The sequence below is a fragment of the Corvus hawaiiensis genome, chromosome 3 (genome assembly GCF_020740725.1).
Source record: "Corvus hawaiiensis isolate bCorHaw1 chromosome 3, bCorHaw1.pri.cur, whole genome shotgun sequence".
Taxonomy (NCBI): Eukaryota; Metazoa; Chordata; class Aves; order Passeriformes; family Corvidae; genus Corvus; species Corvus hawaiiensis.
The window spans coordinates 47,291,721-47,306,825 of NC_063215.1; the positions used below are offsets into that span (position 1 = coordinate 47,291,721).

Genomic DNA, 15,105 nt, shown 5'->3' on the forward strand with positions numbered 1-15,105 from the left:
CCTGGAAATGTTAAAGCTCCATCCAACCTGGCCTTGGAGCAACCTGGTCTAGTGGAAGATGTCCCTGCCCAGGACAGAGGAGTTGAAACTAGATGATCCTTAAAGTCCCTGCCAATCACAACCACCCCATGGCTCTATGCAATTAGAAAAGAAATAAGGCTCAGAGCAATACCTTTTTCATGAAAGTTCTACCAGCCTCTGTGCAAGCACAGACAGCAGCCCCTCTTCCACCTGACATCCAGTATTAGAAACTTCGCTGTTAGAAAGCAGAGTGTTAAGCCTCACAGGTTGTTCCAAGTGTAATGCTTAATGCAGACTTTGCTCCTCTTTGGCTTTAAGTGGAAAACAAGAGTTAAGCTAACATGGAAAAACATGAGCTGAACGAAAATTCTTTTTGAGGTAATTCTAAATCTGAATCAGTATTGTTAAATGCAAAGTTAATACTGTATTTAGGGGAGTTAAGTCTTCAAACCTTGCATTCTTCCTCTTTCCCTTAGTATTTCTCAATTCCCATGGGAAGCAGCTCATCTCCAAGTCAGCAAGCAGACACTCCTCTTGGGGATTGCGCACATTAAAGAAAGTTCACAAGTAAAATTCCATTCAACAGATTTTATTTATCAATTTGGTTCTGCAATTACAACTGCTTCAGTTTTCTTCCACTGAAGACAAAATACAAACTTTTACAGCAACACTTGCAGAGAACATTCATAAGGTAACACCTTGATACTTGCACAAGTTGGCTCCAAGAAAAAGCCAGATAACTTGAAGAGTCACTACAATTCAGTGCCTAAAACTGATTTAGGGGCAAGTACAACTACAGATCTATGAGCTACCTTCCACTTCAAAACACGGCCAAGAAAAACTGCAAGTTGTTACTTCAGGTTTTTTGCTAGTACACAGCACAGATCAGTTGATACTGCCATTTCACGAAGGAGTAACTACTTTTGACAGTGAGGCAGCCAAGCACATGGTGAAGATGTATAACCCAGCCTCCCTTCCCACCAAACAACTAAAAGGGAAACAAGCCAAGCCACAACTCTGAACTGTGGAATTACACCTTGCTGGCAAGGCTAACGAGCAAGTGGTGTGTAGTGCAGGCCTTCTGGAACGTGATTAAATTGATACAGCTTGAGTTTTTCAGATAGGCATTTGTACATGCCAGAGATCCTGGGTTTCTTAAAGTTTTGGAAAATAGCAATTGCTGGCACCACAACAAATTTAGTAACTAAGGCAAGGTATCCTTCTACCCTTTTAAACAAAATTTGAGGCAAACAAGTAAGCAATTTTAAGGCACTTTAAACATTATTTTTAGTTTGCTTTACCAGCATACTTTATCAGCAACCTAAATCAGGATTAGCAAAGCTCATGAATAAGCATTTCAGCAACGTTTTACAGAGCAACTTTTTTGTGGCAGTGTTTTCCATGCTATGAAGTGTTCTATAGGACTTTTCTGCAAGTGTCCCAAAAGAGCCCTTTGAGGCCAAAAATTGTATACTAGGTATAGTTTGCTTCGCTGAGCTAAAGGCAAACTGTCATATTTCAAAAGAGTATTTTGTTCACTTCAAAGCACAGGATACAAGCTCATGCATTTATTTTGAAGAAATAAATGTAGTAAAATAGTTATTAGATAGGGAAAAGACAGATTTAAGTGATTTCACAATAAGGCCAAGGATATACCATCTAACTCACACACATACTGTTGCTGAAAACTGGCTGCTCACTGCTGTTTTCATAAACCTGAGCTGATTGTCTTAGTTTTGTTTAGAAAACCAAAAGCTAATGAACTTAAATGTACAGTACTGGTGAGTAACCTCTGCATTTTGTAGCAATTTGAGTTTTCTATGCAGCACAATAGAAACAATGCCATTCAAACTAGATGAACACAAAGAAGCAACACTATACACTTGAGGAGTCCAACTGAAGTGCACTTAATTTGCTTCGTAATTCAAGTTCCACTGCCGTGACTATTATCTGCTATCAATGCTATTTTTGTATTGGGTGCCAAATCCAGCCAAGTCAGAACAGTAAGACAGTACTACAGATTATCCCAAAACTGATAATTGAGGGATATCATTATGTGCTACCTTCACCACTTGATTTTATCTCTATTTCCATTTTTCCTGTGGGTTTATTTTCACAGGTGCTCAAGTCAGTCTGCGTTGGAGATGACGTACCTTTGACACTCAGATCACATGGCTGATCCAGCCAAGGGAAAAAAAGAACCCTGAACTATTTGTCCTCAAGCAGTTCACTGCAGGGTGACACAAACCTGAAGCCAGTGGGGAAGGGAAAGAAAAAAGGTGTAGCCTGCAGTCCCAGGGTTACAGCAATCCTGACTAGTATCAAATCACCAGATCCTCTGAGTGACCCTAAATTGCTCCTTCAGCAAGCAGACACACAGGAGGGTAATAAAGAAAAAAACAACAACCCAAACTCTTGAAATTAATTGCAACGAGTTTAAGAACTGTTTGAATGACAAAAACATCAGGATTTCCCAAACATCAGTATTTCAAGTATAAATGTGAGTTGTTGCCTTTTTGGTCAGGGAGTAAACTGAATTATATCACTAGTTTTATGGTTGGTCTTTGCAGGCCAGAAAAAAAGCTAAACGAGTCAAAGCTTCTGTTTGTAACTGAACATCGCTGTACCATACTCCTCACTCTAAACCAAAATCACTAAGGGACAGTTATTCCAGGGAATTTTTTTTTTTAAACTGGAATGCTCAAGTCACATGTATTCTATATTCCTACATAAAGCTAATATTAGAAGTTTTATTTATCTTTGAGATAGCTGGGACACGCTTACAGCCTACTGAAATTTAGTCTTTTAAGGCACTAATATTTATTTCCCCATTAGAAGGATTATTCCTACATCCACCCTCAACATTAATTGGAAATGGCATAGGAATTCTGTTTGGAATGAAGTATTTTATGAGGCAACTTTTATACTTTTATTCTTGGGTAAAAAAAAAAAAAAAAAAAAAGAAAAGGGTTATGTTATTCTGTTAAGACATTATCTAATTCTACATTTTATCCATCTTTCTAGCAACACACTGTAAGAGCCATAAGCTACTATAAATGGTATTTCACTCCCTGAAATCAGTCACCAATAATTCACATCTTGATAAAACTGAAGGGATACTGTATCAGATGTTGTTCAAATTAGCCTTCAGAATAAGTCATTTTAAGATTGTCTACTGGACAGTGTTGCCACTGAATAAGAATCTCGGAACATTCTACATTTGGCATATCAAGAAAAGTCCCACATCAGCAGCCACTAAAGGAAAATAAAACAGCCATTAGAACCCATGCAGCATATTGCAAGTAATCCTGTTGAAGAGACTGATGTCACTTCTTGCCAAGTATAATGTTGCAAAAATATTCATTTAAAGTCTTCTTTTAGAGATTTAAAGGGTATTATCAACTGCTGTCTTCCATGAGCAACAGAAAATATTTTGGTTCCGTGAACTACAGGTGTTGGGCTACTAGTCCATTACCACGGGGCAGGTCCTAAAGTGTGTGGTAATTTCGGTCTTTAGATCTGCAGAATTTGTACAGAAAGAAAATAACAGCCTGCAGACCCAGAACAAGCACAATTCCACCTATGAAACTCGCAGCATCAAACGTAGATTTGCGTGGAACAGGTACAGGAGCCACAGTAGTACTTGAGCCTGCTGAACACCAAAATAGAAATTTTAAGTGCACAATGCTCACAACAGTTTTACAAATTTTAGTGCTGTATTCTTTGTATTAGGATTACTCAAAGCATCAAAACACCAATAAGAAAACAAAAAATAATCAAAGTAAAGCCAGCATCGGCATTTAGATTAGTGGTATTGAAATTCTGATTAAATGCTGTTCGTTAAAGGCTAGAGCTATTTATAGACAAACTGCTCTGGACTTCAATACTGAGCAATAACCAGCTGGACTTTATTTGTACTTCAAAAAGCCAAAGCCTTCCTCCTTTACATAGAATATATTATTGATATGCTCACATTCAAGACACGTTTTCCAGTTTCTGCTCCTTGCTCTAGTTTGGTTTTTTTTTCCCCTTAAATTTAAAATAAATTGTTGTCTTCCATCTACTGTACTTTACCCCAAGAGTTAGGCTTAAAAAAACAGCTGAAGTCACAACAAACACAAGTCTGGAAGTAACAGCCATCTACTGATGGGTAGTTTTAAAGAGCTTTACTTTTTGAGAGCTTTTCATTAAATGGCATATCTAGGGCTGACTTGGAAATAAAATATTTCAGCTTATTCTCATCACTGTAGCAAAGTTTCACTTAACAAAAAAAAAGCATCCCATTATTATGCTGCAAAAACAAAATACCACCTCCCAAAGGCAGGGGAGTTAACAAGTGACTGCCAACCACACTATTAAAATCATCCAGCTGATCTCATTTGACCAACATGTTTCTGACTTTTTATATCTCACCAATTAGCTCTATTTCTCAGGCTATATAACCTTGCTACTCACATACATGACCTTAACAAAATTAGACTTGTCATAATGTTAGAAGTGACAGCACCAGATACACCAATACTACTTTCATGTTGTCACTTGGTGAGTCTTTCAAGGTAACACTTTTAAAGTGACACTGACTTCTAAGTATTCTATGCTTTAATTATGGTAGTAGTAACAGTTACCTGCAGTTGTGGGTGTTGTGGTAGCTGAAGTCATGGTAGTTTTAGGCACAGGAGCATGAGTAGTTGCATTGGTGACGTTGGCTGTTTGAGAAAAGACAGTATGTACACACCATAAACTTCAATAGCAAAGTTCACAAGCACTAAAGTTCCTACACAAATGATTTTTCCTGTTTTGCTTTAACAAGGACAAGCTTTGCCCTCAGACTGTATCCCACACAATTTAGGTGCTGAACTGCGTTAAGCCAAGTTTCTGCAATAAGGATTATTTTCAAACTTGCATACTATTGGTATCCAAATATTTCAAGTTTCTCCACAGATCAGTGATTCTTTGCTCAGACAAAAGGACTTTTCTTTCAAGCGCTCATATAATGCTGGTACTTGAACAAGAATCAAGAGATCTGCTTCAAGACAATCAAGAATCTGCATCAAGGCAAAGGACTTTAATTAAGCAGCCATTACAATCAGTTAGTATTAATTGTACTAAGAAAGTACTTAATGTAATACCTCTAGACAGGAGATACACACTCTTTCTTCTCTTGTCCTCAAAACACTAACTGTGAATGCCATCACTGGAATAAAACCACTCACCTAAACCAAAACTGTCTCCTAAGAACTTTCATTATCAAGCCACACAAGCTGGGTGTCTGAGCTCTCCCCACTTCCCTAAAGATTAGTATTACTTAAAATTAATCAGTATTTCACTATGTGCCTGGGACAAGTGTCAACATTTGTGGGTTTACTCAAAGCTGCTGTACATTAGGCTGTTCTGAGCCTAATCAAGTACCAACTTGTCATCTCCCAGCTCCCTTGATCAGCAAGATTTAAAAATTAGATGATTTTTAAGAACTTCATTGTAGAGCTGGCAGAGAAATTTTTGAACAAAAAACCCCCAAACTCCTAAGAATTCATGATTAGCAGAAATTATCAATTCAATTACAACTGAGTCAATTTTTAACAGAGAAAATGCTTCCTGCCAACATAATTATGAGTTTTCTAAAATCCACTTCTTCCAGACCTTGGAACCATTTATGCATTCTGCACATCAGATGTTTAGTAGTCAAGCTACCACAATGAACTGTGGAAGAAGCCCCTGTCTTTCATTTCATTCACCAGTTCCTAGTTTGCTGCCCTTCTGAGTTCAGTGCTACTGTATTACCTTGTCATGGGTTAGCATAGCTGCAGAAGTGATGTTCTTGCAAAGGGGTGCTTACAGCTTCCTCTATGACCTGACAGAATCTATCAGCTGGCCAGTTTGAATATGGACAATTTTTTAAGCCACTTAAAAATTTTGACTGCCTCTGTGGTCCACATTTAAGAATGGACAAACCCCGGGGAAGCTCTCTCTTGCTTCCTGCCTTGGGACAGGTAACTGAGCTCAACCCATGCAGCCCAGTGGGGCCGGGCCAGGCCACAGCCATCCTGGAGCCGACGGGCCCTGTTCCACCCACAGCCCCCCTGCCCTGCTACGGGCAGACAGAGTGGCCCCTCCCCTCTCCAGTGAGGCCAAGATTCAGCTGAAGCTGCCCCGCTGCCTGGCAAAGATCATGTGACCAACAGCAATAAGCCACATTCCAGCTGAAAGGCCCGAGTGAGATTAACCCTTTTAGTGCTATGAAGAGCTGAAAACCTGAGGGAGGAGAAAGAGGAGATGCTTAAAGCTGAAATTCTGTTGTAAAGCTATGGTGGTGATGTACTGTGATATATCAGAGTACCTGTTGTAATTTCGTGAAAGCATGAGCGGTGGAGCGTTCAACTTGTGAGCAAAAGCACCTGTGCTGGAATAAGCAAATGCCGAAGCAGCTGTAATTTCATGAGAAGTTTGAACAGGGAGAGATGGAAGCAATGAGGACTCTTGCTCCAAATTGGAAGGAGAAGACCTCAGTTCCTAGAGATGCTCCCAGAGAGAGTCCTAGAGATGAAGATGATGAGGACCCTTTTTCTCCCAGGGAAGGGGGAGGGCCTCTATTCCTAGAGATAAAGATGCTCCCACAGATGGGTGAAGAGAACCTTTGTTTTTGAACAGCTCAACCTTAAAATGGTATCCCAGTAGCTCAAGACTGGACCCTCGAAAGCAGTTGTGGGGAAAGCTGCAAGTCGGGGGAAGGGACTCTCACATGCGAGCAGAGAACCAACATGGGCAGCTGTCTCATGATACTGAAGCCATGAGAGAACTTCTTGTGGAGATGTCTCCACAGCATGAGCAAGAGAGACTCCTCTCCCTAAGTGAACTGAACAAGGTTATTATGGAAGTGGTAAACTGACTTAAAATCTCAAGGTTTGTCTTTTTACATTGTCAGTGGGTGAACGGAGAAAGGTGGGGGGAGGAGAAGAGTTCTGAAGGTGTGGTCTGATTTTTTTTTCTTCCTTTTAGGTCTGTTAATAAACTTCTTTATATTCTTTTTAAGTTTTGTGCCTGCTTTGCTTTCTCCTAAATCTTCTCTCACAGAAGGTAAATAAGTAAGTAATGAGTATTTTGGACCTAACCACTACACTCTAATTGGTGTTTCTGCCCGGTTACAAACTGAACCCACTACATACCTATAGGAGTATGAGCTGTGGTGGCAGAACTGGTTGTGGTGGCATTGGAAGTCACATTGGAAGATGCCGTGGTTGCATGGGAAGATGCTGTGGTTGCATTGGAAGATGCTGTGGTTGCATTGGAAGATGCTGTGGTTGCATTGGTAGGTGGTACAGTGGTAGAAGAAACATTGTTAGGAGAAGAAACTGCAGGAGCTATGAAAAAATAAAGAGTTACATTAGAGAGATTAAAGATGGTATTAACTAAAAAACAATCCAACAAAACAACATCAGCAGGCACAGCTTTAGGAATTTCATACAGCACTGAGTTCTACTGTAGTTTTAGTTTGAAATTATAAAGCTTTTGAATCCACCATACTAATATCAAAAGTTGCATGAGTGAATACATGAAAAGTCTTGTCACAGGCAGCCCAATAAAGCCAGTGTTCAACTGGCAACTCAAGATTCCTCAAAGCAAACCTGAGTGAGAAGAACCCTCCTGTCCAAGCAGGAACTGTGCATGCTTTACGAAGGAGAACACTAGGTATAGAGTACCGCTTCCCAACCTCACTGCAACTGAGACTGAACCTGAGCTATCAAGTTCAACTACAAATCAGAGTTTGTTAGACAATTGAATCAGAATGGAGGGAAAACCAATAAAGAGTTTGAAAGTTTAGCTGCAGTTCCTGTTCTGAGAGTTGTTGTTGGATGCAGGTGCTGTCAGCTTCAGAAAAAAAAACCCCTCACAACCTGCAAGGACACAGAACTGTGAAGCCTCCTGCAACTTACTGTGCTATCAGTTAATCACACATAGACAGCTTATCTAAACTGATACATCAGCAAGCCTCCTGCTGAAAAAGCAGGATCTCCAGAAGCCTTTAATGCTCAGGCTCATTCAAGTGTGGTTATTTACATCTTGAACATAATTCAGCATGGTAGGAAATCAGAGCTGACTGTTTCTACAGAGATAGGTTGGATATATCAGAATCTACATTCTCTTGGCTACCACTTGCATCTCGGTAGTTTAAGGTCACCTTAAAGGCTGCCTACGTTCTTCCCATGTCACTCCCTTGAGGCAGTGTTGAGCCAAAACAATTGAGAATTAGTAAGGTATACAGATTTCTCTCACACCTACAAAGACCCCCTACTAAGGGTGACGATTTACTTCCCTGAATTTGCAGAAGTTAAACACAACAACCTGATAATGTCACCAAAAGTTTAACAGGAACAGATTGTAGAAACACTTCTTAGGTACACAACAAGGCAGTTTAACAGCATGCTCTCTTTGGAAAGCACTAAAAAACGGTTCTTTCAGCACTCCTGATTAAGAGGTGATTGTTACAATTTTAGAAACAACACACAAGTGCAAGTCAAAAGGAATTATTTCTGACTGGCTGTCACCACCACAAGACAGCCCAAAGCAGCGTGGAAGCTTCAACTCTGTTGGTGGAGCCAGCCTCTTTAGCAGAACTGTTGAATTCATCTAGACAAGATTATTCAGAGTTTTCATTTGCTGTTCTAGATTTTAAAACCAGAAAATCCTATTTTAAAGTCTATTTCTTATCAGCATTCAGAAAAACTAAAATTTGGGGGCTTTCACATAAGTGAAATTCAAGACCTTATCTAAATTATTCATATCCTGCAAAACTGCTTTGCACAGGAAGCACAAAAGTCTGAAGTAGATATGCAACTGAGCACATTCCTGGCATGAAGGATTTATCTTATGCAGTTCTATATCCCAGACTCTTTATTTCAGAACTGCATGAAGACTTGTGCTAGTTAACAATTAAAACTGGAAGGTTCATAAGCTTTTCCTATTTACTGCATCTCAGATGACTTAGCAGGTGACATTTTTTGTTCAATATGCAGCTTACTGCCTTGAAGACACTGACAAATTCCTTAAGATATGCTGTATCTAACAAGAAACACCTATTTTAATCTAAGAAGCCAAGGTGGTAGCCAGACGAGTGTCAGGCTTCCCGAAACAGCAACAGCAAGCAGTTAACTGAAGGCACAATGGAATTGTGTATTTTAGTATCACATATCATACCTTTAAACAGGAAGCAAAGGGCTTATTTACATACTTGTACAGGCTTATGTAAATTGTAGAAGGCATATCAACAAAAGGACAACAGACAAAGGAGTTCTAAACACAACTGCTTCACATTAAACCACATGAAATCTGAGTATCTAAACACTTACATGAACACTGTGTTTCAACTTTACATTGTCCATACTTTGCCAGTTTTGCTGTTTCACTGACACACATATTGCTTTCGTTTCCTGTCAGAAAAGAAGAGATAAGATATTTTACAGTAGATGAAGTCTAAGGTGCTTGAGACACTGTTCCTAAATACTGATAAGCTGTTCGTAGGACAAACTAAACACCATCTGCTAGCCAAGATAACATTAAAGCCACTTTAATATACAGGACTTCAGTATTATATTAATAATAAAAGAAATTTTAGTGTTTTCTTTCACTACAGTTACTCCCCCACTGAACACTTAAGCAATATTTACAACACACAATTATGCACCATTTTGCTGTACCAGTACTGTTTGACGTTTTTTCTTCATAGCTGATAAAACCAAACAGCGTTTCTACTATTTTGTGGCATTTTCCAAGTTAAACATTTTGCATGTCTATGGCAGCATCATTAAAAAAATATCTTACTGTCTTAAAAAATTCTACATCCAAGCAAAACTTTGTTCCAGCTTTTCAAACTGGTCCTTGACCTTGAAATTGTTGAAGATGTCAGTTTCTTATTCTCTGCCTGCATATCCTTCTCCCTTAAAAAAAGTTACACAGATCTCTTGGGTTTTTGCAGGATGTGCCTGGTGGTTCAACACCACATGCAGAACTAGAGAAATAGCTTCTTGAAGGGCAAGCTCCACCCAAAATTGATTTCATTAGTTCCAATGCATCCTAGCCTTCACATATAACATTTCTTGGTCATCTACAATCAAGTGGTACAAAAACCACTACAACAGTTAAACCATTCTGTTTCTACCTCATGTAAGAAGTACTAATAATCCACATGAGGAGTGCTTATGTAATCTGTATGATTTTGTCAACAGCAACTTCCTGTCTTCCAGGACTGAGTACCAGAGGTCACCTAAATGTAGTTACATCCAATTCACCTGCAATGGGAAAAACAAGGCTCTAACTGAGACCAGCTAATGGTTCTTTGGCTCTGTTATGCTCCCTTCAGTGGGGTGCAATTCTCAGTTTTATGAACACTGCTGTTAACCACTCTTATTTAATTAATTCCTCTTGCTTATTGCATTTCAGTTCAGGAGTAGCGGTTGCAACCAGCAGGCCCGTGACAAAACCTCAAAACGGACTGAAGCACAGAGCTGTGCCTGCATCTCAGGATCCACTTGTGACTCCCTAACAGCAAACACAAGTGACTTGTTTGTCCTAAAAACATTCTGAACCACCTGGAAAACATAAGCTTATCAAAAGCACAGATTTAAATCAGAAGCCTTAAAAATCTGGGAATATTTTGAACATGTTACATATCTCAAGTTCTCAGGTGAAGACAGGTAGGACTCATGTTAATGCTTCATTAGGTTGTAAACAACATCAGTGTAGGTGAAGTGTAAGGTTCTGCACGGTGTTGAGGAACCCATTCAGTGCAGGTAGCTTGGTGAGCAGTGGCAGTGAGAGCTGCAGGTTGAGCTCTGGAGGGCGGGAGAGGCACAAGGCTGGGATCTGCAGACCATTTACATAACAAAGAACACGGGGACCTGTGGCCCAGCCAGGTGACTGGACACAGACATGGCAGGGGCTGACGATCCCAGACTTTAGCCCACAGACTGTGACGGTATAAAAGCCCATGGATTCCTCTGTTGGGGGGGTCCTCCTCGGATGCACCAGCTTGAGCTGGTTATTGCACTGTGAATAAATTGTTTTATAGAACAAGACATCTGAGACTCTGCAATGGGAAACCTGGGGCTGAACTGGTAAGGAAACCTGGTCTGACTGGGTGTGAGGGGGTGTGAAGGGAGCCAAGCCAGGCACCTGTCAGGTCACTGGAGCCACCCACTGCAAAGGGGCCTTGGTCCTGGCAGTGAAAGTCTCTGGTGATGCAAGTTTGACTCCCAGAGTCTCCTGAAGGGTCAGACAGGGAAGTTTCCCTAACCTTGGCAGAGTAAGGATCTGTACTGCACAGCCCTCCTTACCGTCACATTTGATCCACTGGCAGCCTTCTGAATTTGTCTTATTAATACAGGAGCTGCAGTCAGAAAAGTTTCCACAGATGTCTAAAACGGAAAAAAAAACCCCATTGATTAGAACACTATCAAGAGAGCAACTCTGCCCACAGAAACAAATAGTAGATCTGTACCCTTCCATATGTACATCTCCCAGGTTAAGGCACAATCTTCTTCACTGAACAAACTACAACTGAAAGCTACAACTTATGAATGCTTTTGACAAGAAATAAATGCATTTCCCTCCAGATACTACGGATACTCTGAAACCAGACTCCATATGCATACCACGATTTTGCCCCTGCAACCTCTAATTACAGTAAACTCAGGTAATAGAGCATACACCACACTAGTGAAGATACCAAAGTCCACTAAATTAATTTTGCAGTTCATTGAAGCCTCAGATGGTAAGTGCTTGTTTCCTTTTGATTACATTTTTTCCTTTAGGTAATACAGGCAGCTATAAATAATCCTACAGTAGAAAGCCATCAAAGTAGGGGAAATAAAGACAAGAACCTGGAGAAATTAATGTACACATGCATAAAAAGAGAGCAGAAAAAAAAAGGCCAATCTATTTGTATTTTGCTCACAGCAGAAGCCAGCAATCTAACCAGTCCAGCAGCTTTTCTACAACAATCTCAAACATTGTTACCTTAAAACCACAATGACAACACATCCTCTAACTGGATCAAGTAAGATCTTCTCCCAATCTACAGTTTTACCATATTAGTTTTAATTAAGACTTACTCATACAGCCATCATACTCGGAAAACCCACATACAACCCACAACTCCTTCTGTTGCATGCTCTCCAACACACTGTACATCATACCTACCCACTCCAGGCACCTTGGGGTAACCTTCCATTTTTCTCCAAGAAAGGAACGCTGCTATCCACAGATCTTTGGCACACTCATTTACCTCTCAAGTAACAACTACAAACATATTAACTAACTTCAGTATTCTGACAATCCGACTTAAGACTGAATCTACCCAGTGCTTCTCTCGGTTATGGTAGGACCAGCTCAGAAAGGCTGGCACTATTTCTTCCCTTTCACATAAGAAAATATGAAAAGCCCTTTGGGGGTTTGCATGGGTGAGGTGTGCAACAGCTGCCCTATTGCCTTCAGGAAGGTAGCACTAAAGGCACTTCAAGAGCTACATGACTGTTTCTCGTAACAGATTTCAGGAGAAAAAAAAAAAAATCAGAGGAAAAAAAGTCAGCCAATTATTGTGGGTATACATCTGAGGAATGATCACAGCCCACTCAACGGCCTCTGACAAATGAATAACCTTCACTTTTGTAGATTCCCCACTGGCATGTGGAAAATTTAGCACAGTACATCTGTTAAGACAGGAAGACAGTAGACAGAGCCAGCTTATACCAGGTACACTAGGACTTTTAATTTAGTTTCAAAACCAGCTTTCCCAGACTAACAGGGGAGGATCAGATTTGCCAGAGTAAAGGATCAGGAGTTTTCATCAATGAGCTGTTAACTTCGGAACCTGTGGCAAGGTCTCAGACGTTGTCCCAATGCTACCTCCTGCTGTCAAAGGCTCTCCTGGGGTCTTTTACATGGGCTAACAGCAAGTTCCCCAGCTCTCCCCATCAGCAGACGCCTGCTCTTCACTGAAAAAAAAAGAAGACTCTGATACCACGAACTCAGCTTTTCAGCCTAGGCAAGCTGACGGTTGCTCCTAAGATAAACCCGCTGTACTGGCTCTCGCACAGGCTAAATTCGGATACTCCCCTAACACTCGAGGAGGAAACCAGGAAACACTAGAGGGGTCTGTTCCGCTGGCCCAACAGTGCCCTCTCCCGTCGCAGCGGAGGCGTGTTAACCTGTGGCTGAGCAGTCCCGGAGCAGCCCACGGCTCCCGCAGGGCGTCCCACGCCGGCCTGCACCCCGCCGGCGGGGCAGGGCTGGAGACGAAATCCATAAGGGCTGGAGCAGCGGTGACCGGGCAGCGTCACCCTCGGCTGCACCCAGCGCCACTACGGAACGCGGCCAGGGAACGCTGAAGCACTTCCAAACAACTTTTTGTTTCGTCTTTTTTGTTGTTGTCTCCGCGTTTTGGGGCTCCGGGCGCATTTCGCGGCTCTCGGCCCCGCAAACACTTTGGCAAACAGCCCACAGAGCCCGAGCTGTGGACAGCTGGGGGCAAACCCCCAGGACGAGTAACGGGGCTCACACCGGGATAAGGAACACGGGACAGCAGGAACAGAACGACACGGCTGAATCAAGCTCCCCCCCCCGCTCCCAGACCCGTTCCAAGAGTGCAAGAAGCAGCCGCGCACAATTCCCCGGCACCGGCCTCTCCAAGGGAGCACCGCAGGCCGTACCCACACGGGATAACGGGTCCCAGACCGGCACAAGCGGGACAGCGGCCCAAAAGCTCAGCGGGCTGCGGCCGCGGCGCCCAGGAAGCGGCGGGGGCCGAGCGAGCCGCGGGGGAGCGCAGGGCGGGTCCGGGCGGGTCCCGGCGGCTCCGCGGCGCTCCCGGCCCGCCGCCCGCGGAGGGTCCGGCACCAGGCGCGCACGGACGGCCGGCCACGGCGGGGCTCGGTGCGCGGAGCCCGCCCCGCTCCCCACAGCGCCGGGCACGGGGCGGGGCTGCCCCGTCAGCAGCTCTCGGAGGAAAGGAGGGGGGGAGGGCGCGAATCACTCACCGACGACCGCGCTGTCGTCGCTCGTCGCTGCGATCACGGCCAGCCCGCAGAGGCAGCACGCGAGAGAAACGACGGCGAGGGGGAACGCAAGTGTCCGACCCATGGTGGCGATGCGGTGAAACTAGAGGACTGCGGCTCCCGCTCGGCGCTTCCTTACCTCCCTCCGCCCGCACCGCTCTCGCTGCCGCCGCCCCACCCCGCGCCGCGTCACGGGAGCGCCCCGAGCTGGCCCCGCCCCCCTCCTGGAACGGCGCGATGGTCCCGCCCAGCTTCCTATTCCCCCCTATCCGGCGGTTAATGGAACGGTCCGCAGCGCGCCGGCGCGGCGCTACTCCCCCACGTGACCCCGGCGCTCCCCCAGGAGGGGACTTTTCCCGCGCGTCACGCGCTGCCCGAGCGCTTTACGTCACCACGGAGGTGCCGCCCCCTCCCCACTGTGTCCGCTCATTGGCTGGGGGCGAGGCGGGGGGCGGGGCCGGGGCGCGCGGGCTCGCGTTTCCCGCGGGCGGCGAGCAGGCGGTCGGTGCTGCTCGCTCGGAGCCGCGCTGCGCGGGCGGTGTGGAGAGAGATTCTCGCTGCTCGGGGAGGGACGGCCTCCGGCCACGGCGGTTGCCCTCTTCCTCCTCCCCTACCCCATTTCTACCGTGACAAAACAGCGATTCGTACTTCATAGGAGTTGAAATGAATCGCACATGAACCTTAGCAATCTGCGTGCAGCTCTTGAATAGTGTTGTCCAGCTGTGCTCCCGACAGCACTAGTGCCATCGCAGGTGGAAGCTGTACACTGGGAGTTGGTGTAGGTCCAGGATGAAATGGCTGCAATAGTGGAAGGGAAGCATGGTACAGATTGCAACCTGTATCTTTACAGCTGCACTGTAGAGAGCACCAGGAGAAGGCTCCTTGGACATCACGCCACCCCTTTTCGTGGAGTTGGCAGCGTTAGGTTAGCAGTTGGACTTGATGAAAGGGCTTCTCCAACCTAAGTGGTTCTAAGAATCAGTGATTCCCCCCTGACCACTGGGTAGAGTTCCCCCTATGCCTATCACATTTTCTCTGT

General features: G+C 43.8%; 1 protein-coding gene across 2 annotated transcripts; it reads right to left on the reverse strand.

Moving 5' to 3' along the window:
- Positions 1 to 594: 594 nt before the first annotated feature.
- Positions 595 to 14,256, reverse strand: CD164 (CD164 molecule). 2 transcript variants are annotated; one of them, XM_048298269.1, is made up of 6 exons: positions 14,049 to 14,256; positions 11,349 to 11,429; positions 9,366 to 9,446; positions 7,185 to 7,379; positions 4,647 to 4,727; positions 595 to 3,670 (listed from the first exon to the last, which is right to left on the reverse strand). In XM_048298269.1, the coding sequence occupies exons 1-6, from the start codon at positions 14,149 to 14,151 to the stop codon at positions 3,510 to 3,512; spliced, it is 702 nt and encodes a 233-aa protein (XP_048154226.1). In that variant the 5' UTR covers positions 14,152 to 14,256; the 3' UTR covers positions 595 to 3,509. The 2 variants fall into 2 exon arrangements, with proteins under 2 accessions (XP_048154226.1, XP_048154225.1); XM_048298268.1 differs by having other exon boundaries at positions 595 to 3,673; positions 14,049 to 14,255.
- Positions 14,257 to 15,105: the final 849 nt, after the last annotated feature.